We start from the raw sequence: 25,224 nt of genomic DNA on the forward strand, positions 1-25,224 counted from the left end.
TTCATATCTAGCAGCATATGGATTTTTCATATCATAGGTATTGATGAAGCAAGGATGTCTGTTTGTAAGAAATGCCATCAGAGGCCTATATGGAAAGAAAACCCTGCATCTTACAATTAAATATGCCCTTAAAAAAAACCCTTAAACACAATAATGCAAAGAAACCAATTTTGCTCTGCTGCTTAATTAGGTCTCCTGCCTGTAGTAGGCCATCACATTATGTTGACCTATGCAATACTTTATGGAAGAGTCACCTCCAGAGAGGCTGAAAGCCATTTCCATCAACTGTATCGATGCTGACACTAGAATGGTAATATGTCTAACAAGGAGGAGGAAGGGAATCTTGATTTTTTTTTTTTTTGTTTGGTGAATAAGCTCACATTTATGTTTTACAAAACCTAAGATATTTTCCAAATTATTAAAAAAAGTTTCCCCGTTATCTTTTTGTTAATTCGATATTTGAGGCAACATCAAGGATTACAGTGCTTATTACATGTTTTATTCAATTCACATAGAAAAGCATGCAGTATTAATGTAAAATGGTACAGTATTAATGTAAAATGTTCAGTGCACATTAGGTAAACAAGTCATTAGCATACAAACCCATTTTTATGGTCTACACAGGCATACTGAACACACTTAGAATAACAATGCTTTTTGGGAACTAAATTAAAAATTGTGCTTAACTTCAAAAAATACAAGCCATGTTTATAGGAGAGATGTTTTCCAACTGAAGCGCTGCAATCCTGAAAAGAAAGAGGCTGCTACCTTACACCCACCTAAAACAAGAGTTTCAGTACAGTACAGTGTTATGAAACAGTCCAAGCAGCAACATTTCCTCTGGGAGGCAAGTTTTATGGCAAAATTGACAGTGTTTTATAGCAGTTTCATGAATCCATAGGATATATAGCCAGTAGCTGCCTTATGTGCACAAAATGTAATCTTCAGGAATGGGAAACATAACCTTTAAAACAAATTCTTAGATAAATGATTGATTTGACAAGGCCATTTAAAGGTGTTCTGTTCAAGGGAGCTATTAGCTGTGCTCAAAACTGGAAGATCATGCAACCTGAAAACTTAAAGAAAACACCCAACCCCCCAAGACCGCCGAGTAAACAAAATGCCCAGACAAAGAAAAGAATCTGGAATGGTTCTTCCCCAGGAAAAAGCTTGTGATGGGCAAGGGAATGTTCAGTTTTCACATAGTCGAAAAAGAGAGGATCAGATTGCATGGAAGTCATTAAAAATGAAGTTCACCTGTAAATATTAAACATTTGCAGGTTGACGACTTAGAGTTACGGTTCGATTTCCAAGCAGATTCAGTTCTTGGTAGTTTTCGATGGACTAGCACTGGAAAGGCTGCTTTGAATTTTCCTCTTGGTTGACTGACTGACATTTTTATTTTTCCTTTCAGCTATAAAGGAAGACGCCCAAGGAGGATTAAGCTGATTGTGCAGGTCAGATGACATCTTCAAAAAGCAGGAACCAAACTTTTGCTCCTCATATGACCTTTGCGAGTCACCAAACAGTAAACTCTGGGAAAAGTCTCTATGAAATAAACAGTTTGGAGGTTTGATATCGCTAGCCACTACATTTTGGCCTGTAAACAGCGGAAAGTGGTCATTTGTATCTAGCTCAGATGGGGAGAGGATGGAAAATGTAGCGGGTTTCCAGCCAGTTCTGTCAACTGCTGTCTCTGGGCACTTCATACTTGGTTCCTCATTCATCTCTTCCTGTTTCTTCTCGGTTTCATTCAGCAGCTTAGAGCACTCTGACTTTGAAGAATTATCAAGATCGGAGGACTTGAAATTATAGCATGGACTCTTGCTGTTATCTGATTCGGACATCATTGAGTCCAATTCGGAAATTTTATCGAGGTAGGCAGCATCCATAGACGCCTCACTGGAGGTTCTTGTGCGATTCATTTCGGAAGAGCAGAGGGTATGCAACCTTTTAGGTAAGCAAGAACTTGTTTTATCACTGGATTTTGCTGACGTCTCATCTGACTGTCCAGCTACTGAATTTTGCTCTGATTCATCAAAATCTAAGTTCTCAGCAAAATTTGTTGGGCAGGTGCCCCAAAAACCTGATTTTCCTGTCGTAAAACAGGTTAGCTTCTTTTCACTACTACAGCTGCTTGTGCTGTGCTCTGCAGAATCTTTGCTGCCATCATCTGAAGTGTCACAAAACTCTTCAAACTTCAGTTTTCTCAGGAAGGCTGACGGTTTCCTCGCATTTTCTTTTCCATCAGGAGTGTTCAACTGAAGACGACTGAGAGACAGAAAAGGAGTGCACGGTGGTGGAAGATCATAAAGTTCTTCATCCTTGTAAGAGGTACATTCTTCAATTTTATTCCATTGCTCTTCCAAGCAGGCATCCATATTTGTAGTATTTTCATCCAGGAGAACCCCCTGACAGCCTGGAAATAGTTCTTTCTTTGGGGCACACTGGGTATTTGAACCATTTGAAGCATCTTGACTAGAAGAGCTTAAACAAGTTCCCCCACTTGTCAGCTGTTCAAGACTGTCAGGACTTTGACCGGTGGTCAAGGCTTTTTTCTCCTCAACTTGGATTTTCAAGCATGTCGTATCTTCACTGCTCTCAGCTCCCTTAGCATCTGCAGAAAGCGCTCTCTCACTAACAGCACTCACTGCCTGGGTTCCTTCGCCTGCCTTTTTCAGCTGTAAAAGCTGACATTCCATTTCTTCTATGTATTTATCACTTCTTTCCAGTGCCTTTTTTAGACGGTTCATTTCCCGTTCACTTTGTTCTACTTTGGACTGAAGTGCAGCTACTGTAAACCGAGCAAATCTGCAAGAAGTAAAGAAGAAAATATTAAGCTGGAAAAAGCCATTTCTGGGGTTTGCAAGCTCATTTAATGAAAGAACAAAGCTCTTAAACATTGTGTTAATTTTAAAATAAAAGTCAAAACTTTTCTCTGCTAGTTGCGAAAAAAAAAAGACATCATATATAAAGTAAAGGTGGAGGTGAATACCTGAAAAGCCAAAATTAAACTATTAGTGGTACCATGGCAATAACAAGCAGATTACCCTTCCAGAGGCTGGTTCTATCAATTCAACTCAAATATGCATGAAGAATTATCCCCTAAAACAATGACAAAGATTTATGATAACATTTGAACAGCGGTCCACATCTTGAAATATTTACATTCAATCTTTTTCCTACAGCACAGCAGTGTTTTACAATACATTTCTTACACAATGTCACCTTGTCAAATATAAAATGCCAATACGAAATTCAGAAATTGCAATAGTCCTTTGAGGTGGTTAAATACTTATACAGACCATTCCAATTATGTTCCCGTTAGATATACAGCTTTTTCTCAGCCATTGCGAGGATGGTACTTCCACTTATTTCAGAGATACTCGTTTGATTTTTTTTTCTCTTTTGAGCTTTACAGCCAGCACAATCTAACTTTTTCTTTGACTGCAATACAAAAAATCTGTCACTTGTGGTTTGTGAGAGTTGTATGTTCGCAGGGCTTCCAGCTTGAGTACATTTTCAACTGCCAAGATACAGGCTTGCATTCCCCCCATCCTCCACCAGCTTTCAAGACTGACCTTCCCCAGAGGGCAGGTGAAGGTTTCAGCTATATGCCCTGACTAATTCTACCCTGTCACTGACAGGTGGGCACCTGGGAATTCCCTGCTCCATCCAAGGCTTTCAATTTACAGAAAGAAAAAAACAATTAAAGTTGCGGTATTATTGGGAAGGAGGGAAGGACCTGCAGCCACCCTACAACTCTGACACATCAGGGTTTATATCACAAAGAGCTGACAATTTTGTATGTGGGCTCACACTAACCTCTGCTTTCCATCTTGCAGCTCCATGTTACAGACCAAGTTTATATCCACGCTTCTAGCACAAACACTGCCTGGAATTTCCACCCTGTTTCTTTGTCTGTCTGTCCGTCCTTCAGCATCTTTCAGAGTCACAGGGAATTCCCATTCCATTTTCCCCATTCCACCCCCTCATCCCTTTGCAAAATGCTCCCGCTGCAACCCTTAGACCAGTGAGATCTGAAGGTGGTATATCTGTGACTATGCTGGCAAAATATCCATGAATCTATGCATGTATTTCCAGCAAAGTACTGAACTGTATTTTGTTTCTTCTATTCCTGAGCTCAAAGCAATAGAAAACTGACAACTGCAATACAGTTAAGTGGGTAGTCAGGGAAAGGAATAAGTGGTATCACAAGCCCCAAACGAATTGGGCACGAGTGACCACATCTACTGATGTATTTCAATGATGTTCAACTGCTTTGCATATTTAAAGGTCTTTGAACGTTTTGGCGCAGATAGTTCAGTGGTGGTGAAGATTCAGACAATAGTCTAGATGATTTCTTTCACAGAACTGCTACTAGACCACTTTTAAAATCAGATCAGCCTAAGCTCCACACAGTTTTGGTGTGTGCCACTCACTGTGTTTTAGACACAAAACGGCAAGGTTGTAGTTTTATATTTTGAATAGGAGTGTTCACCTAGTAAGACTTTTTTTCCCTAAAAGGAGCTGGCTGGATTTGAATTATCTCGAGGCAAGGACCACTCCCGCCTCACCTCTACCCAATTATCTTTGCCTTCATAAGATGAAGACAGACCATTTTTCATTTGCTTAATCTATGGGTAACAAGTTTTCTCAACTGTTTTTAGCAGTTTCACCATTTCTGGTTGCACACAAGAGGGAAATGAGAGAAAAGGTGCACAAGATTTCTTCCCCCCTGCCCCCCCCATGAAACTAGATAAAAGCAGAATCACAGACAGCTCAGGAATGTTTCAATTACATTTTCAGGTGAAGAAGGTTACAATGAAATAAGCATCCTTGCATACAACACATTTTGGCTTATTCCCTCCTTTAGTAAAAGGAACTCAGATTTTTGGCTTAAAATACTGAAGGAGCCACTGTAGCACAGCAGGGCTGTGCTACAAGACCCTTCCTGCTCCCCAGGGTGATCCAAAAGTATTTATTGTGCCTTTCTCTAACAAACCTGTTCACACAGCCTTACAAGAGCAAACCCTACACTGCTTACTAAAGGATATAAAAATGATGCAAAAAATACAATTTAGCTTAACAGCCAAGTGAGAGATGGAGAAAAATTATTATTTAAAATAAGCAAGATTTTCTGGGGTCTGCTGTAACAGACATTTTGACATAAAAATTAAACATGTTTACATTTATATGCACACCTGGCAATTCCTTTTTAATGGAAGAATGGTGTAATATGTTTATTTAATGCAAATAGCATTAGTGACAGCCTGAGATTTGCTTATGAGGAAGTAGCACTGTATTCTCGAGTGCAACTTTTATAACAAGTGTCCTTAGGTTAAAAAAAACTACAGTATGTTGTTCAAAGCCAAACAGCATCACTAATATGTTAATTGTTGTAGAGGGATGTGGTTGGGAATTTTGGCTTTTAGAAATGCAGCATCTGACATGCTGCCTACAAACAGCTATGTCTGCAGTTAAGCACCACAACTGCAGTTGCTTTTTGTTCCTGCTTTGAGACTTTATTTCCCAAATTTTCAAGGATATGGATTTTTAAGACAGTCATATTACAAAGTGCATATTGAAACCAATTACTCCAGACCAGACCATGACATAAGTGTTTCAGTCAGTGATCTGGCAAATCAGCAGGTAGTTTAAAAGACATGCATATTTTGGTTAAAGAAGTCACAACACTCTCCGTCTCCCCAAACCAAATCAGTCTCATAAGAGATATCCTCTGCTTTTCCCTTCAGATGTACAGTGGATTGTGCCATAGTAAAAAATTATTATCATCATCAGACCATAATAATAAAAAACGCAGTACAGTTATAAGAAAATAAAGTTTTGTCCGACACTCCAGATAAAATATTTTTCCTGATGTATTTGAACCATTTCATACTTGGTAACAAATGGATACATTCTTCAGTAGAAGTTAAGGTCTTCAGTATACACGTGGTAAGAGCATTTTTTGTATCCTCATGCATGGACAAAGTCTCTTCAGTGTTGGGGTCTTGTTCTTTAGTTGTATCACTTAAATTTAGAGTTTGCATCCCACTGCGTTTGTTTCAAGTACATTCCCTCTATAGAAAACTGAAAGCCCAGAGAAACCAGTGGTCACTCAAAGTGAACAGAAAGCTGTCTCAGGTGGGATTTGGATCCTTCAAGTGACATTTTCGATGGTCTTTTATGTGACTGCTGGCCTCCAGCTGTCACTCTGGAAGGATACAGGTCTCCTCTAGGTCCTGCATTACAGCTGCCAGCCCCAGGTAGGTGTACTGGATAAATTATAGTGTCTGAGGTGACACCAGATGTCTTGATGAGCACTTGAACCTCATATTTCAGGATCTTTCCTCAGAGTCCTTCTTCTTGTCCTACCATTATTCTAACTTGACACCAGTCAGAAAGCTGCAGTCACCTCTCAGCTACAGTGAGCCAGAAGAACTAATGCTATAGACACCACATTTGAGTGACCCTCTTTCACATTATTCCACAACTGCTCCCTCAGTCACATTCAAGTACTCCTGAAGTTGTCCATTTAGAAACTGTCTGGGAAGTTTAATAATCTCTTATTCACGATAAATTTCTTCAGTTGTTTCTTCTATTATTTTCTATCAGTTCTACAAATTCAACTTCAGGGTTTTATTTTCACACATTGGTGACCACCACCTGTAGTAAGTCTGTCTAGTTGAGCCCTTAACTCATATCAATGCAGTTTAAAACCACACAACCTCATACAAACATCCCTCTTTTTGGATAGTAAGCAGCTGCAACAAACAGTTTTCCTGTATAACCATTTACAGAAGAGTGGGGCTGCAAAGATGCCACAGAAGATGACACTCCAGTTCTAATCACCTGAAGGCCCAGACTGGTGACTGCCATGTGGCTCGGATACACGAGCATGACCCATTCGCCAAAAGAGACAGAGGGTGAGGAGTGGGAAATGACAATGCACAGTCAGAGCTTGTCACAGTTTGAGATGAGGGCAACGCCAGGGTGCACAAACAAACGCAGTCTTGTCATTTAGATTCATATTTTCATAAGGGTTTTGCACTTAGATGGGAAGAAATAGGTAGGAAATCCAAGAACAAAATAGCTGAAAGCCTTACTAGTTTCTACAGCCCTTCTGTGATACCATGTACCAGATGCAGTTGGATGAGAAAGAATTCTGCCATCATTCTTGACATCAACTATGAAAGGTGATCTGCAGTATTGACATATCTGCATATATTGACAATATCCCAGGTTATATACAACTGTCTTAGAAGTGCATCATATTTGCATAGAGACATTTAAGAATTAAAAACAGTTATTGTCAGATGTAGGCTTCTTCCTAGCAAGCAAACACAAAAGAAAAAAAGTCAAGAGAGATACCTACAAAGGAGAAAAAAAAAATAAATAAAAAAAAATAAAAAACCAATAATGGAATTTGGTTCCAATTAGAAAAAGTCCTGGGTATAGCCTACTACTGCTTTCCATTCTGCAGACCAGGCTGGCTGACAGAAGAAAGAGTATAATGGCTCCTTGAAGGTAGTAGATTGCTATTGCTGATTTTCTAAGCTTGTAAAAGAACAAGTTATTTTCAACACAAATACTGAGCAGCAAATCCCCTCCATTGCGCAGTTCCCATAGTACAAACCAATCCGAAGACGCACGGCCTTCCTCCTGAAATCTCTCCTGAGTATCAAAAAAAACCACTTCCTTCACATCACATGAGTAAAGCAAAGCTTTACTGTTTTTTGGATGATGGTAGAGCAGCAGGATTTGAAAAGAAGAACAGCCAAGGTACATTCTTTGAAAAGAGCTTCTCCTTTCACTTAGGGAATTGGGTGAGTTCAGACAAATGTGCAAAGACTCTCCAAGCATTTTAACATCTTTTAGTGAAGCAGCACTGGTCTTCCAGATAGGAAAGCCAGACTAAACCTGAGGTTGGTAAACAGCATAAGCCAGAAAGGATTACATCAGAATTACTATGAAAAAAACACCGGAAAACCCACAACCAAGCAGCAAGATCTGAATGCCCTTAGCCATCTGCTTAAGGTTTAGATCTTCATGCCTAGAGCAGGTGCTTCCTCAGGGTTTAATGCAATGACTCAAGAACTCAGAGTTGTTTTGAAGGCTACTAAATAGCATTTTCCTCTTATTTTAAGGCAGGTGGTCTTGGAAGGTGGTGACTCTTCTGCAACAGCAAGTTTGTGGGGAGGTGAGACAGCAGCCCAGTTTTCCATCAATGAAGACAGCAGCGTTCCTGATCCGCACCCTGGACACAGGTTACTAGATGCCCATTTGTAGGTTCAGTGAAATGTAGACTGAATTAAACAGTCTGGCATGAGTGGAAATATTTGAGTTAGATAAAAAGTGAATGTAGTACAGAATGACCTAAAAAGTCAACAGTCCTAGATTTCAGTGTGCAGGTACCTGAAATCACAAATCTAGACTAAATCGAAAGAGTAAAACTGGAGAGAGGGGAAAAAAAGCCCCAAAACAACAACAATAAAACAACTCACAAAACCAGAGAAATGGGAGAACACAACAATTTTCTGCATGTTACAGATAGTTTTTCAGACTGGGATTTTAACTGGCAGAAGAAATTAAATATTTAAGGAAAAGACTCCTAGGAAGCCTAGAAGTCTGGTTCAAGCTAATTTAAATCTAACCATTCATAAAATACACAATACCCTGGAGTAGATGGACTTGCTAGTTACTTTCCTTCAGGTAAAAAGCAAACATCCCTTTGCCAAAAATGCTTTTAGATCCATTGTGCCTTGCCAATAGATCTAACAGTTTTCTATTTTAAGTAGAGCTGGAAGTAATAGAGGCTTTACCATCCTGCAAAACTGAAGTTTTAGAAGTTTGCCTGTTCTGTATCAAAAATGGAAGTGACTGAACATTTCTGAGGAGAAAGAGCAAACAAAGAGCAAGCAACAATCACCACTCAGTCTGATTTGCCCAAGACCTAACACAGGTCTGCTAAGAACCAGAGCAAGAAACCTTTATTTGCTTTTCAGACCTATGTCCCAACTATATGATGGTACGGTATTCTGGTAAAGGTCTATCCTCAAAAATGTTTAATGAACAAAAAAAAATCTAATCAATGAGCATCATCAATTAAAAAATGGTGTAAAAATCCCTGACATAGCTGCAATGTCCATTTTATTGACAAAAATTATATTTTTCAGCAAGTTTTAATGGATATGAACAAAAAAAACAACTCAGAACTACGATAAAAGGAAAGTTTTTCTATCGACCACCAAAGGCTAATTATATTTTTCCTGTGATGTCAGAGGTAGAATTTCTGTTACAAAGGGATCATTCACCTGCCGTCATGCTTCCTTTGCTATAAAGCTAGGCCTACTGAAATAACTTAGGTTGTCATATTTAGCTCCATTGTCATTATGCACAAAATCAAATACATTTGGGATAAGGGGACTGAATACTGACAAACCCTTTTAAAAATAATTTGATGTAAGTTTTAGTTAGTTACCTAGCCAGTTGTTTAAGCATGAATCCGTACCTGACAATCTGAAGCTCAGAAATATATGACAAATGAAACAGTGGTGGTGACACTGAATTATGAAGATCCAGTCCAGTAGCCATTTTAAACTGCACTAGAGCCATTCAGAAACTTAAAAAAAAAACCAAAACACTTCCTGAATAATTCTGAATAAAGTACACTGAAACAACTACAGTGGCAAACCAGTGTACCTGCACAGAGAAGTTTAATCATAGTTTGTCAGGCTCTGATGCTTATGGCTTCAAGTCTGATTTCATAAGCAAGGTAAGAACACAGGTACTGCAAGCCCTGTTCAGTGTGTGAAGCCTAGTTGAAAGACCTTTTAGATATTATCGAAGTTTTCCATCAGAACTGGAAGAACACTTTTAAAAAAATGTCTTGATGTTAGTTCTGGTCTAGGTATTGATCAGACTAATGACTATAAGGGTGAAAGTTAATTTATAAAATCTGCTAACAACACTAAGACAGGAGAGACTTCTTATTACTCTGAAGGATATGACTGGAATTCAAAATTGTTTTAAGTTTGACTGACATCAAAACACCAACCTGAAGAAAACAAATAAATGGGTGAAGTCCCACACTTTGGAAGGGAACATTAGCAGAACAAATGCAAAATGAGGTAGGAAGGTAACTTTCTAAGTGGCTATTTAGCAGAATTGGTACTGACCATTCAAGCTAGAAGTGCCAGGTAAAAGGAAGCAACAAAAAGCATACCGCAATATATCTATATAAGATATTGTAGCAAGACACAAGACAGTTTTTCTGCTCTACTTAGTGCTACTGAGGCTTCATTTGGAATTTAATAGCCTTATTGCTTTAGAAAACCATAGACACTGGACAGCCCTGAAAGTACAGCAAAACCAAATAAATCAGAAGTTTACTTTTTCTCTTAAGTCACAGTTACCTAGAAGAATTGCACAAATTCAGTCTAGAAAACATGACTAGGAGTGAATGGGTATAGGTAGGGTGAATCAAAATTGCTAAATCTAAGGTGTAGGTTTCTTCCAGGACAAATTTTCCCTTGCATATACTTAAATTCTCATAGTACACCACTGGGCTCAAAATAAAAACAAAGCTGAAGATAGTAGAGGCAGGGTACAGACACGTAACTGCCTGCATCTCTGAAGTGTCTGAACTATTCCTGGCCCAGTTTAAGCCTGATTCAATTCATGTGCTTGATTCCTACACACAGTTCTACAGTTATCATGGGCCAATGATCATTCCCAACAGGCAGGTAGTATGTGACTGACTCTTCTGGAGACTAAAAAAAACCCCAAACATTTAATAGTAGGGATACAGACAGGCCAATATAGCGGGTATCTGGGTTCTAAAATAGCGCCTGACACTGTCCTAATAACATTTGGCTGTATCTGTACTTCTAAAGCACCCTGGCAAAAGATGAGAAAACAATCAGCTCACAACAAAGATGAGTTCTTCACACACCCCTCTCTCTAATTTTTCTGACCAACAAGATGGTAAAGCATGTGCAAACCGGAAGAAATGGAAATTCTCTCCATGGGGGAGTTTACCTGACCTCAGTAAAGTAAAATCAAGTAAGATGATCTTGTCTTTTCCATCTCTTCTTTTCTAGGACTCATTTATTTACATCTATTTACTTTTCAAGTTTGCCATACTTGCCAACTCACTCTTGAATGTTATGGGAAAAGATATTCCATGCCATTAAAGCCCTCTCCATTGCCAAGACTTTAAACAGGGCTCTATCTCCCTTATTAGGGGACTTTAGGGCAGAATGTACTTTTACACATCTAATGGCATAGCACAAGATCATGCATCTTCTCTCCTGCGGTCTTGAACCACAAGCAGTCTGGCAAGCAAGCTCTCTAAAAGGATGAATTTCATCTTCCAGTAAGTGAGCTGTGAAGAAGAACAAAATCCAGAGAGGTCTCACCACATGTTACACAGGTACCCCTCAACCCCCTTCCTCAAAGCACTGTATAAAGTCAATGCTGCTCTTAGCTTTCTAAGTTTTAAACCACTGAGAGAAAAAAGGTAGTAAACTGATGAAAGAAAGGAACACAACTTTAAAAATATGAACATGTTGCTTCACAAAGTACTTCCAAGGAGAGGTACCTTAGCACAAGCTGTAATCAGTATGGCAAAGTTTCTGCTTTCTGAGGTCACTGTCACTGATGTTTTAACTGGTTAAAACAGAGTATTAAACACAGGTGTCAGTTCTTGGAATGATGTTCTCATGCTGCAGAAGCTCAATTCTACATATCTTGCCCAGTCACAAAGCTATCAGGGACTTTCACTGAATAAGGAGCCTAAGTCCACAGAACAAACCCTGAAGGCAGCAAAAGGAAGAACAAAACAAATACAACCAACCAGAACCTCTGTACTCAGTAACCAACGTTCTATTTCGACTGTATACCAGATTTAGAAGTTTCCCAATAACAAAAATAAATTAACTGTAAAATTCAACTAATAAATCCAGTCCTTCAATACTGGCCAGATAATGCAAGGAATGGCACTTGTAGTCACGTCATATTTCTTCACTGTAGACTTGCTGCTATTCTGCAAGTTGCATTTGTCACCCAAGTCTACAAGGATAAAAATTCCAAAGTCTACCTGGAGACACATATGCAACACCATGTACACCATCACAGATTTAGGTTAAAGTCCTACAACAGTTAAACAGTCCATAAATAAAATATGGTAGCTCTTAAAATATTCACATACTTTTGTGGTGATCTACTATCAACTTCAGCTTTTAGTCGCAAATTCTCTCTTAAAAGGCTATTGTTCTCCATGCTCAGTTTCTTGTTTGCCTAAGGAAAAGAAAAGGAAAAAAAAAATAAGTATACAGTAAACCAGAAATGACTTCTAATATTTATAGGACAAGCTGTTTCTCCCTTTTAAAGAGACAGAACTAGAAATGTGAAGGCAGGAAATAGCCTTCAGACAGGGACACCACTTAAAAATCACCAAGGGAAATGGATTGCAAAACTGAATAGCGAACAGACATTTTTTATTTATATTCCCAAAATACATCGCAAGTGTCCTATCTAGGGAAATAAACACAGCTATGTTAGTTAGTACAGAAAGTCATTAAGGAGATGTACTAATGGCAATTCCATGTTTTTTTTTTCCACATGACTAAATATGTTAAGTACATTAACATTACAATGTGCAGGTATCAGCAAAACTAATGTCGAACAGCTTCCTCCATTCCAAATTAGAGTAAGATTACTTTGGGTTTTTTTGGCTTGTTGTTTTTAAAGCATAGTTATCCTATGGATGCAAATCCATTACGACAAGCTATTTGCAGTCTTTCTTCACTTTCTTCCAGGATGTTGTGATTAAGACTCCTGATTCACAACCCTTCTTACTCCTTGAATTGAGGTCAATTCCTTCTTTTCAGTTCAGCAGACATCCTTGTTTACAAGATACTTCATATAAAGAGAAGTTTTCTTGCTGACGTGTTTCAGAACAATGAATGCTGCTGTCCTAACAAGTAGAAAATACTCTTTGCACTTCATAGCCTGCTCAATCTGCTGAAAACACCACCACCAGTCCGGAACTCGTAATTTGTAACCTCAATCAGATGAAGCTTTCACTGAATAAGTACGATCTAGAGTTAGATCTGAAGAAGGATCTATGCAACCAGGCTCAGGAGTGAAATGTACTTTTTCAGAAGCATCAAACAGTTCAAGAAAACTCTAAATGCTTATACAAATATCCCCAGCAAACTCTTCAGGTAAGGCTAAGACAGTGGAGGTACAGAGGGAATGGAGAAAAAAAAAAAAAACACAAAATGAAACACCAAACCAAACCAAACAAAACACCAAAAAAACAGCAAAAAACCACCAAAACCCCTCAAAACCCCAAAAACACTGCCACCCCCACCAAACACCACAATATTCCTATGGGGAGAAAGAGTAAATAGACTTCTGATAAAGAATGAATTGGAAGGGTGAGCCCAGGGCTTGGGTGCCTGAGTGTCAACAATTTGGTATTTTAAAAATCAAAGTGCAAAAACTACCCTGAATGCAATGAACAAGAATGCAGGACACCTCTCTTCCAAAGGAGCATCAAACCATTGGACAACATGGCTGAGACCTTTCTCTCCTTACTGAGACACAGGCCCTCAGTCACACAATCAAATAGGAAATCCCATGAGTTGTGTAGAGTTGGTACGCAGGGCATCTACCTGGCACACGACAAGGCAGAACTGAACCTCTTTGGTATCCTTCTTCCAGAGAGTGCTCTGCTCTCCAAGCCAGTAATCTGCAAGGGAATTCCACCTGCAGCACAAGGTCTAGACTAATGAGTTCAGGTAACCTCTTTATTAATGGTTGTACTTTGCCTAGTATTTCTAGGTGACTCCACTCAAAGCAATAATGCCTATTTTGGGAGCCTCTGCTCTAGGACATAAAATGATAAAGGTGTCTGCTATTATGTGACTCAGTGTGGTTTGAAAAAGAAAATGATAGCAACCACATTTTCTGAGGGACATTTTCTGGGAGGTGATGGGTGGTTGAAGCTCCTGGGTCAGGTACTGTAGGGGATAAGAAGGTTTCTGGTTCCAGATTGAGTGCCTGTGGGAATGAGGTCTTGCTGTGCAGACTGAGCAAAACAAGGTCTAAAAAAAGAGCCAAGTGACTTTAGGTACTCCTGGAATTAAGCAGCTGTTGAACAGGGAACAGATTGGAAGAAAACATTGGACTCTGTAATCTTAAAGGTCTTTTCCAACCTAAATGACTCTATTATCACAGTTTAAGACTTGGTTCCGACAACCCACCTAAACCTCTATTCATATCTAACCTTTAACCAAGGGTTAGAGAGACTCCTAACTCAGAGACTCCATAAACTTAAAACCCTTTTCTTGCTAAGGCTGAAGCTATACTGACACAAAACCCAAACACACCCCTCTCTCAATCCATGCTATATTCTTCTTTTTACTTACCTAAGGAAAGAGTTAAAAATCTTAGCCACCACAAAAAAAAAAAAGAAAAAAAAAAAAAAAAAGGCAGTACAGCTTAACTTTACGTAAAAAATCCAAAAAAATAGGCAGACAAGAACTCCTTGCTGTCAACCCATTTTTGCCAAATGAAGTGCAGAAGATGTGTCCCCATCTGTAAAGCTGAAGTCTGAGTCTAGCTAAGCTGCTGAAAAAGCTAATTTTGGAAAATCAGTTTATATCTTTTAGCATTTATCACACAGTCCATTCAGGGGCACAATTTGCTTTAGACTACACAGAGGCAAATCTAGAAGTGTCCCATTAACAACAACCGAATGGCAGAACAGTATCATGTGGACCTCTGAGTCTGTAGCACAGGAAAAGCATAAAAACTATTAATGCTTACAAGGGAAAAAAAGTGTCCTAAAGGACATAACTCTTAAGTTTTGCAGGAGGCAACCCAGGACAGTGAATAGAAGAAATAAAGCCAGCATTTGGAATACATGCAAAGTACAGTATTTTCCACCTTGCCTTTCAAATTACTCTTCAAATTTAACTTTTCTTCCATGTTTCTTGTGCCCACAGGTAGATTTTGCAAGATATTTTATTTAGATCTATTTTCACATGACTATCTCTTGCATCCCTCCTTCTGCAGTATCAGGTTTTCTCTACTATTACATTCAAGATGTATAAAAAAACACAGGTCTCCAGTAAAGGATCCTCTGGTCATAAAATGCTGAAGCTTGTCTATTTTCGGTCAAAGGGTCAAGTTACTCTGTCTCAGCAAACTGCACCAAAAATATCAGCTAGCAGGGAGGGCAATAGTGCAAAATCTGCCTCAGCCAACTCTACTGTGTTTGGCCACCGAATGTTGTAAAATAGATATATTATATAGATTATTGAAACCCTGAAAAATCTGGTCATCAATACTGGTGACAAGTGCTACTATAATCCAATTACCCAGTCATAGAGTGACAGAGAAGTTGAAGAAGAATCACATACAAGACTCACTAGAACAAGCAATAACATTTGACACTTGCAAAGGCTGTATGGAAATACTATGATGCACCAACAGTCAGTGGAATTGAATTCTTTCCTCCTTCTTCTGGATCTATGAAGTACCCAGAGGTCATGCTAGCTCTTACTCCCACCTAACTAACACAAAACAGTTACACTATGAGATAGCTGAAGAAATGTATTTATTACCTCCTTTAACTTTTCCACATTATCCATTACTTTTTCATACATATCATTGGCAGCTTTCAGCTTTTTGCTCCATTCCTCTGTGGTTTCTGGGCCACTGGTACCTGCTTCATGTGCTGACTGGCTAGCTTCCTCATTTTGGCAAGACAAAGCTGATGCCGCAGGATCCAGAAGAGACTTCAGTTGTGTCTGTAAACTGAGATTTTTACCTCTCAGATCTTCCACTTCTTTTTGCAGGGATTCTATTTCATCCTAAAGGTGTCAGAAATTCACAGGGATTAAGAAAATGCGTGAGATTAATTAAATAATAGTGGCAACTTCCCATAGCTCTTGAAAAACACGGGTTCTCTAGCAAGTCCAGATGCATGCCCTCACTTACACATATATCTAAGTATGCTTATGTATTGTGCTCTAGGCAGGATTTTAAACAACTTGCACATTCAAGCACAGCAGAAGGTTTCAGTAAAGGGAATCCCCTGACTACACAAAGGACCCTGAACAAACTGGCGGGCAGAACAAAAGCTTCAAAGCATTCAACTACATGATTCTATTATTAGGGCACTCTGTGGGAGGATTTCCTGTATCAAGAGTGTTCTTAAGGTCGTTCTCTGCTGACTCATTTGCTGTTATTTGAAAATGTTTCTCTCATATCATTCTGAAACATCACATGCTCAGATGCTGAAAGTCTCAAGATTCAAAACGGACAGAACACTGCCTGGAAGAGGCTGCTCTGGCTACACAAAGTAGCAACATCTTAGGAAAGACTCAAAATGCAAAGAACAAAGCTCTTAGCTGTATCAGTCTGAAGCCACAGAGAAGCAAAAAACCTTCAAAAGCCTGTTGTTAAAGGGATAAAAGAAATAATTTATCCTGAAAACAAGTATTCTACACTGTTCAACAACTTCAGTACTTGAATTGCTCAAGGTCAGGTTACTGAAGGAGGCACATATATGGCGTTTAGTTTTTTGAAGAGATTTATGTCACTCTATGCGTATCTGTGTGATTTTGGAGCTGATTCAATAAAAAGGCAGGGAACCTCCTTTTCCTGACGCCTTCTTCTGTAGAGGATGAAAGAAGCTGAACTACAGGCAAGCTTGTCACAAAAGACAGCCCTTAATTCCCCAGTGTTGAGGATATATCCAGTGTCCGTTTCCTTTCTCTCATTCTCCTCCCTGAGGCAGGCTTCCTTGCAAAATATGTGATGTCTTCACACTGCTGCTACTAAGGGAATGACAGCTGAGAACACAAACTAAGCATATTCCTTATAACACCTTTTCACCTTGTTCCTAAGAGAACATTCTTCCAGCAGGAGAGACAAACTTCTAAGTATTCACTCACTTTCAGAAAACAATAAAGCAACCATGATAAAACTTAACCTATGCCAGAAGGTTACAGTGGGCAATATTCTTTAAGAAGGAATTTAGTCTCCCTGAGCTACAGGAAACTAAAATGTTTGCATTTGTATCAAAGACAAAACAAAAAGGCCACAACACTCAATATGCATAAAGCAAACCCTCCCACACCACCTGGGGGTGGAATTCCCACAAAACTCTAGAACTGACTGTACTTGGCTGCCTGTAGCATAGAAAGAATGTCACCGTGACTTCAGCAGGACCACTTCAAGCATCAGCAAACGCTGTCTCACAACCTTAGCCAGAAAGTGGGATTTTGACACAGTTGAGTTTCGTGTAGATCCAGTATAAACCTTTACTCAAACTAAAAACCAATGGGACTCAAAGCAAAAGGACAGTCGTATGCAGGAATTTAACAGCTGTGGTCCATCTGGAAAGTCACAACACTGCCCATGTCCTTACCTCATATTCTTTGTGGAGCAATTCAAGCCTTGTTTTACGTAGGTGTTTTCTGACTGTCGGACTAAATACAGGATCACTTTCGCTTGTTCCTCCTGAAGCAGCACAGGATGAAAAGAAACACTAATATTGTTTCTTTTTCAGTCAATTAAATACGAGTAATCCACCTCATAGAGCTGTTCATATTATCAACCACAAATACAGCTAATGTTGGACCAGTCTGCTACAATAGGAGATTTAAAGTCCTTCGATTGTCAGAACACGTTAAACAGGACTATCTATTAGTGATGTTTAGAAGTCAAAATCCTGCTGTAAGGCAGGAGAAGAAAACTTTTGAATTTTTGAACTTAATATTTTCCTTGGCAGAATCCTATTTTATTAAAATTTATGTCAAATAAAGATTGCAGTATTTCCTAGCTCTGGGGAAGTTCATGTCCTCATTCAAGTGTTTTAACTTTGTCTTATTTCTGTGCTAAGAGACATTTTCTTAAAAATAAAGCAAAAAGAAGGAAATGGTGAACACAACAACAAAAAACCCACAAGAAAAAAGGACCATATAATCATGCGAGATTCTGGATTTAAATACATTATTTCTCAGCTAAATGCCATACTCTTAAGTTAACAGGTTGCAATGCATAGGTAGAGTACTTCAAGTAAGATGCATTTTTTCCAGTTAAAGGCAGCATACAACAAAGATTTAAAAACCAATCATTGGAGCTCCAGGGTACTTGCTGCTTTTGAATAATCTAGCCATTAACAGACATATCATCTTTGGAATTTTTATCTTGTAAGCTATTATGTATGCTTCCAGAAAGATTTAAAGTCAGACCTTCTTTAGACATTGGTAAAAAAACACCGAAGAAAAAAATAGGCAGGTATCTTTGGACTCAAAAGAATCTCCTCCAGTGGTAAATACCAGAAAGTTATCTTGAAGCCTAAAGTTGTCCTTACCTATAATTTCCTTGCAAGGATTTTCAGGTGTGATGGGAATCCTGCAAGCTGGGCACTGATTATTGTTCTTCAGCCACACTTCAATACAAATGGAACAGAAGACATGGTTGTTGACACAGATGACCGGGTGACGGACCTTTTAGTATTAAGAGGAAAAAAAGAAAAGAAAAAAAAACCCAGAAAGACACTATGAATCCTGCAGAACATTTTCAGTAATAGAATATGAAAATACACCACTCCATCTCTTAGTGCAAGTCTAGTCCTGTGGAAAAGAGATACTTTTGTTTCACAGGGCTAGCTAGGAGTGAACTCCTGACCGAAAACACCAAACTTCCCTATTATTGTAAGCACCAAAGCTGCAACTATTTTTGCAAAACTAAGGTACTTGATTCCAAGAGGTCATTAACACACAGTGTGGCAGCACCCTTCCTTTACTCCACAACCTCTAAGAACTGCAGCCAACCACTCCAGTGAAATGCATTTGCCTCCCTAAGTGGAAGGAGATGAAAAGACACACATTAACTGATTTCCGAAAGTGAGGGAATGAGGGATTAGCTCCTGGCAACAACCAACACTTCCCCTTGGAAGAGGTGTCACTGAAATGGATAGTGTTACAGATTAAGTCCAGCCTGCACATCACCACCTTCATGGAAACCAGCTTTAAAAAGGATAAGAGCCAAAACCACAGAGCAGAAACATGACCCAGCAATCACTAATTCAAGCCTCCTGCTAGATATGCATTGCTACTAAATAAGTCATTACCCAAGAATGGGGCAGCTAACTGAAGGATTAAATATTCCAATCAGACACAGATCCTTTCAAGAAGCTTTCCCTCCCCTTCCAAAACAGCTAGGCAAACAAACTTTTAGAAAATATTCATGACAATACATTATTCTTGTCATTTAACTGTAAGCCCTCTTTGAAAGTACATATGCATGGAGGAATCAAATATGGTATGGAAGAAAGAGACTTTCCCCTGTATCTATACTTTACTACAGCTTCTGTTATGGTTTACTGTAATACACACTCTCAAATCTTAACAGTACTATCCGTGTTAGGGGACTTAAAAATAATTATTTAGTTTTCCTCCACCACTATCTTTGGCCAAGAAATGTGTTTTGAGACACAGAAGTAGCAGTAGCTATTACTTTAGAGTCTACTGTGTTGCACTTAAAACCCAAGCTTAAAATAATTCTTTCAACTTGAAAAGAAGTCCTCATAATCCCCAAGATCTTCCTCTTTCACTTTATTAGTAAAGTAGTCAAACTAAAAAGGAAAAATGAAATGCTGGCAGGGAGAAACGAGCAACTGGAAAGGACAGCCAAAAATCACTTTGGAAAAGAGATTAGATGTGTCCTGTAGTGAACATACCCAAACAATCAGTGTTGCACAAGCTAAAAACCAAGTGTTTTACCACTGAAATACAGATGAATCTAAATTAAGGCTCAGATCTATCAGCTGCTTCTCCAATTTACTGTCTGTGCCTCTGTCACATTACAGGATTCACAGTATCTTTAAAACCTCCAATATGACAGTCCTGGGAGGCAGAGGATTTATCTATACACAAATTCACGTTATTGAAGGTGTGAACAGAGAGACACTAAGCAATTTCTCTAAGTGTCTGCACACTTTCAGCTCTAATTAAGGAGTCTTTTTTTTTTTTTTTTTTTGTGATTAATGCAAGCATTAGCACACCAATGCTTTGGCAATGTTTAAATATGACAATTTCAATTATTAAAAACAAACAAACAACTTGTTATTTACAGCTTTTCTGTAGCACAAAAAGAGCTTTCTCCAGCTTTCCCACAGCAGCTAGAAGAAAAAAAAACAAAACAAAACCAAACAAAAAGCCAACTCTTTCTCTGGCCATACTTCTTTCTTTCTCAGAAGTAACGTGAGAATAGTTATATGGATCACAATACAGAGCAGAATAGCATGATATAACCCAAACAGGAAAGACATTTCAGGAGTGCAGGTCTCCTCCACAGGGAGCAAGAGACCCTCAGTTACCCCAAACCTGACATGGAAATGCACTTCTTTCTAGTGAATGATCACTCCACATCTCCAGCAAAATAGTAAGTCATATTTATTACTCTCTGGGGTACAGTGCTGATTTACACACCTTTCCAAGTTTCATTTCAGGGCTGAGGTTTACACTTTTGTTGGCTCAGGATCCACACAACAATAGCAGAAGCCACTATGGAAATGTGACACAATGGCTGGGGGTGCTGCTGCCCTTCACTGAGCCCCTGAGACACCAGCTGTGACAAGCACACGGGGGTGGGCGATTGTGAGCTACTCATTACTAAAAAAAAAGCATTTCACTTGAATTACAGCACAGTTTCAGTTCCTTAATCGACCATAATGTCTAGAAAGACTACAGCTTCTGTGGGGAGGCTTAATCAGCCAGGTGATTTTGAGCAATTTCCTAGTTACACCCCATACATAATGCAACTGCCATGCAGATCAAAATCAAATTCTGTACGCATCTATATCACTGTCATGGTTTAACTCTAATCAGCAACTAAGCCCCACACAGCCGCTCACTCACTCCCTCCCAGTTGGATGCGGGAGAGAATCAGAAGGGTAAAAGTGTGAAAACTCATGGGTTGAGATAAATACAGTCTAATAAGTGAAGCAAAAGCCACGCACACAAGCAAAGCAAAACACAGAATTCATTCACTGCTCCCCATTGGTGTTCAGCCATCTCCAGGAAAGGGGGGCTCCATCACACATAACGGTTACTTGGGAGGACTAACTCCACCGCTCTGAACATCCCCTCTTTCCTTCATCTTGCCCCAGCTTTTTATACGGAGTGGAACATCCCCTTGGTCAGTTGGGGTCAGCTGTCCCAGCTGTGTCCCCTTCTAACTTTTTGTGCACCCCAAGCCTACTTATTGGTGGGGTGGCATGAGGAGCAGAAAAGGCCTTGACTCTGCATAAGCACCGCTGAGCAATAGCTGAAACATCCTGGTGTTATCAACGCTGCTCCTAGCACAAATCCAAAACACAGGCCCATACTAGCTACTCTGAAGAAAACTAACTCTACCCCAGCCAAAACCAGCGCAGTCAGCTGAAGGCAATTCTGGACTTTCAAGCAGCATTAACAGAGCAGCAGGCGTGTGGAAAAGCAGGCACACCAATACCAGTGAACGAATTCCCAGACATCCTGGGGGGTTTCAACATACACAGCATCGTGTGCCCAAGCCCAAGCAAACTGTCAACACCAAAACCAACAGGAGGGACCTTCAAGTGATTCTAGGATGAGTAAACCTAACAGCCTGGTGCAGATGGCTTCTAATCTGCTCACTAATTATGAATACAAATATGTTATAAGATGGCCCAGACTGTGCTAAAAGAACATTCAGGTAACAAAGGTGAAATGTATCTAAGCAACTGTGGTTATTTGCACATCTTGCTAATACACTTTACAACAATGTTCACACTAACAGAACAGGCTAACCTTCCCCTTCCCTTAAGCCTTCTGCTTCATTAAAACCAAGTGGGTGACATTACTGAATGAGTTTCTCTTCAATATCTCTTTTATCCCATTACCATCATGCACACTGAATAGTTTCTATTTTTTAGTCAATCCTTTGTAAATTTTGCAAAGATATCAAGAGGTACATTCTGACTGTAGGGTGGGCCTTCTGCTCAATTTGAAGCCTATGCTACAAACCACAAGAGTATTAGAATATGTCAACCCTCCAGGACACTCTCTGCTCCCCTCAACAAGACAGGACAAAACTGGAAAGATTTTTCCCTTGATTTACACTAAATAACTTTTTCTTCCTCTAATCTTACTCTTGAAAACAGGAGAGCTTCTTATGATGAAGTTTTCCAGTGAAGTCCCAAGCTGGAGACAAAAATATGTACTAGGAAGAAGAACAGCCAGAGCTGTCAACTTGGCAAAATTTATACAGCTTCATACATCTGAAAAGGAAAACATTCAAATACCTTTATTACATACACCACCAGCAGATTTACCTATATAATGTTAATATATTACCTCAGTGCAAGACACCAAGTAAGAAAAGTGAGTGTGGAAATGTCTTCCAGTACAAACTCAGGAACACCAACTCCTGGCCAACTCCGGAAAAAGAACTGGAAGTATGGAACAGTGTCTTGAAATAACACGGTGGCTTTACAGCAAACTAGCAGTGAATACCAAACAAACCTATGAAGTGTTTAATTAGAAATTCACTAGGATCAGATTCAAATAGCAAAGCCATTGTCAGCTTGATTTCACTCTCCCTTCTTTTTCAAGAGTATCTACTTCATATTACAGATGCAGTAAATTTATATTCTCATCCATTTTCATTAAACAGATAAATAGAAAAGGAGAGGTAGCAGGACCACAGCCACACAGTCTTGCTCATCTTCTACAGAAAAGCCAAGAAATAAGTAAATATGGTTACTAAACCAGGGAGCTGAGAAAAGGGAGATGCCTGACTATGCTCACTACCAGCGCTACACCTACTTTGTACCTCAAACACACCTATTCTTTTGTTATCACTCCAGCAGAGAAGGTCTTGGAGTAAAGGCCACATGAGACAGAAAGAAACTGGACAGCAAACGGCAGAGTACAAACATAAAAGGTTGTTTCTTCCCTTGTAATTACTGATGTGCATGAAAAGATTTGTTTTGGAGACCAAGGAAACAAAAGTAAAAGACCAGTGGGGAATGAGCAAAGAATTTGAACAGCAATTAGTGGCAGCTATGAAATTAGCTCTGGGGCTTTCAGAGACCAAACTGTTTCCCGAGGGAGAAGAGAAGGGGACTGAGGAAGGGTCAGAAAGAAGAAACAGAAACTTTCTTCTCCAGACTGCTGCAGTCTTCCTCAATACTTCTCAAATCCACTCAGTTATTCATCCCCTCTTTGTTTCGCTTGTTCTCTACGGCGCAGCACCGCGCTCAATCAATCAATCAATCATTCAATCATCCACCTAAAACACTCCAGCTCCTGCAAATACCGGGAGAAGAAAAAAACCTCGAACCTTCACCCCGGGACCCACACACCCACGGTTCGGCGCGGGGGCAACCGGTGCCTCGGGGACTGGGGCCGCAGCCCCCGGGAGGCTCCGCCGCGATGGCGCACGGCTCCCACCATCGCACCGCCGCCAACAAACCTCGCCCGCAGCCGGGACCGGCCGCCCTAGGGACGGGATGGCCTTCTTCCCGAGACGAGGCCCCCCACCACCCCAGGAGAACCCCCGCCCTAGAGAAAGCGACCACCAATCCCATATTCTTCCCAGCTTGAAGCCGCAGCTTATTTAAGGCGATATGGTCAGGGTTGAGGCCACGGCGGGGCCCCCCGAGCAGCCGCCGGCCGGGCGGCCCAGCCTCCCTCGCCCACCCCGTATCCACCACCCGCGGAGACAGGGGGAAGAGCAGCGGCGGCGCCGTTACCTTCCCCAGGCAGATGTGGCAGGTGATGGGCAGCGTGAGGGACAACGTGACGCTCGGCCCGTGCTGCGCCATCGCGGCAACCCCGCCAGCGCGGAAATCCCACAGGCGGTAACAGCGGCGGCGGCAGCGGCCCCCGCTAAGCCCCGCTACGGCAAGCCGGCGAGGCCAAGCTGCCGCCCGCCGGAGGGGAGGCGGTGCGCGTTTTTGCGGCGCTCCCCTGGAGGGCGGGCGGGAGCCGCGGCCCCCTCACGAATCTGCCCCCTGCACCCAACCTCCAAAGGCCCGGGCTGGGGGCAGGCGGGGGTTCCGCTGGGGCAAGGCCAGGCCACGCCACGCCGGCCCGCGACCCCGAGGGGGTGGCTGGGGTGAGCCGCGGAGTTTTTGGCTTACTGGCGGCCTTTTTGAGGGAAGCATAGCGCTGTGGGGGGCGCTTGGTGAAGGGCCCTTGCAGAAGGAGGCCTATGTGGTTACCAGGGCTTGCCTTTCCCCTTATAAACCCATTGTTCCCTCACGTTTCATTGCAGTGAATCACATCCTGGAGTGTATTAGAAAGGGGGTGGTTAGTAGGTCGAGGGAGGTTCTCCTCTCCCTCTACTCTGCCCTGGTGAGACCACATCTGAAATACTGTGTCCAGTTCTGGGCCCCTCAGTTCCAGAAGGACAGGGAACTGCTGGAGAGGGTCCAGCGTAGGGCAACAAATATGATGAAGGGAGTGGAGCATCTCATTTTTGAGGAAAGGCTGAGGGAGCTGGGTCTCTTTAGCTTGGAGGAGGCTGAGGGGTGACCTCATTCATGGTTATCAGTATGGAAAGGGTGAGTGTCACGAGGATGGAGCTAGGCTCTTCTCAGTAATAAAAGGGGTAATGGGTTTCAAATGGGTTTCATTTCAGTAAGACAAGGGGCAATGGGTTCAAGCTGGAACACAGGAGGTTCCACTTAAATATGACAAGAAACTTCTCAGTGAGGGTGCCAGAGCACTGGAACAGGCTGCCCAGGGAGGTTGTGGAGTCTCTGGAGACATTCAAAACCTGCCTGGACCTGGACGCCTTCCTGTGTAGCCTCATCTAGCCGTTCCTGCTCCGGCAGGGGGATTGGACTAGATGATCTTTTGAGGTCCCTTCCAATCCCAAACATTCTGTGGTTCTGTGAAATAAACCGGCTGTTTTAACCCTGGTTATTTCCCCGAGATGCCTTCTGTGCTTTTCCCCATGTTCCTGTTTTTTTGTTTGTTTGTTTGTTTTTTTCCCCCTACTCCAAAATACACTACAGCAAATGGGAACAAGTTCCAGGGGAAACCCTGGGGGCATGTGGTGCCTCCATCCCCACTGCCTTGCATCCTGCTACTGCAGCCCGGACCTGGCATCACCCCTCAGCTCCCACACTGCCCACCCCCTATGCAGGCAGCTTGGCCAAAA

General features: G+C 40.9%; 1 protein-coding gene across 1 annotated transcript; it reads right to left on the bottom strand.

Moving 5' to 3' along the window:
- Positions 1 to 477: 477 nt before the first annotated feature.
- On the bottom strand, positions 478 to 24,188 carry OBI1 (ORC ubiquitin ligase 1). The gene is made up of 6 exons (XM_005509128.3): positions 23,810 to 24,188; positions 18,401 to 18,536; positions 17,453 to 17,544; positions 15,642 to 15,890; positions 12,215 to 12,303; positions 478 to 2,811 (listed from the first exon to the last, which is right to left on the bottom strand). The coding sequence occupies exons 1-6, from the start codon at positions 23,879 to 23,881 to the stop codon at positions 1,320 to 1,322; spliced, it is 2,130 nt and encodes a 709-aa protein (XP_005509185.2). The 5' UTR covers positions 23,882 to 24,188; the 3' UTR covers positions 478 to 1,319.
- Between the last annotated feature and the right edge of the window lie 1,036 nt (positions 24,189 to 25,224).

Source organism: Columba livia, chromosome 1 (assembly GCF_036013475.1).
Source record: "Columba livia isolate bColLiv1 breed racing homer chromosome 1, bColLiv1.pat.W.v2, whole genome shotgun sequence".
In the NCBI taxonomy this organism is placed as follows: domain Eukaryota; kingdom Metazoa; phylum Chordata; class Aves; order Columbiformes; family Columbidae; genus Columba; species Columba livia.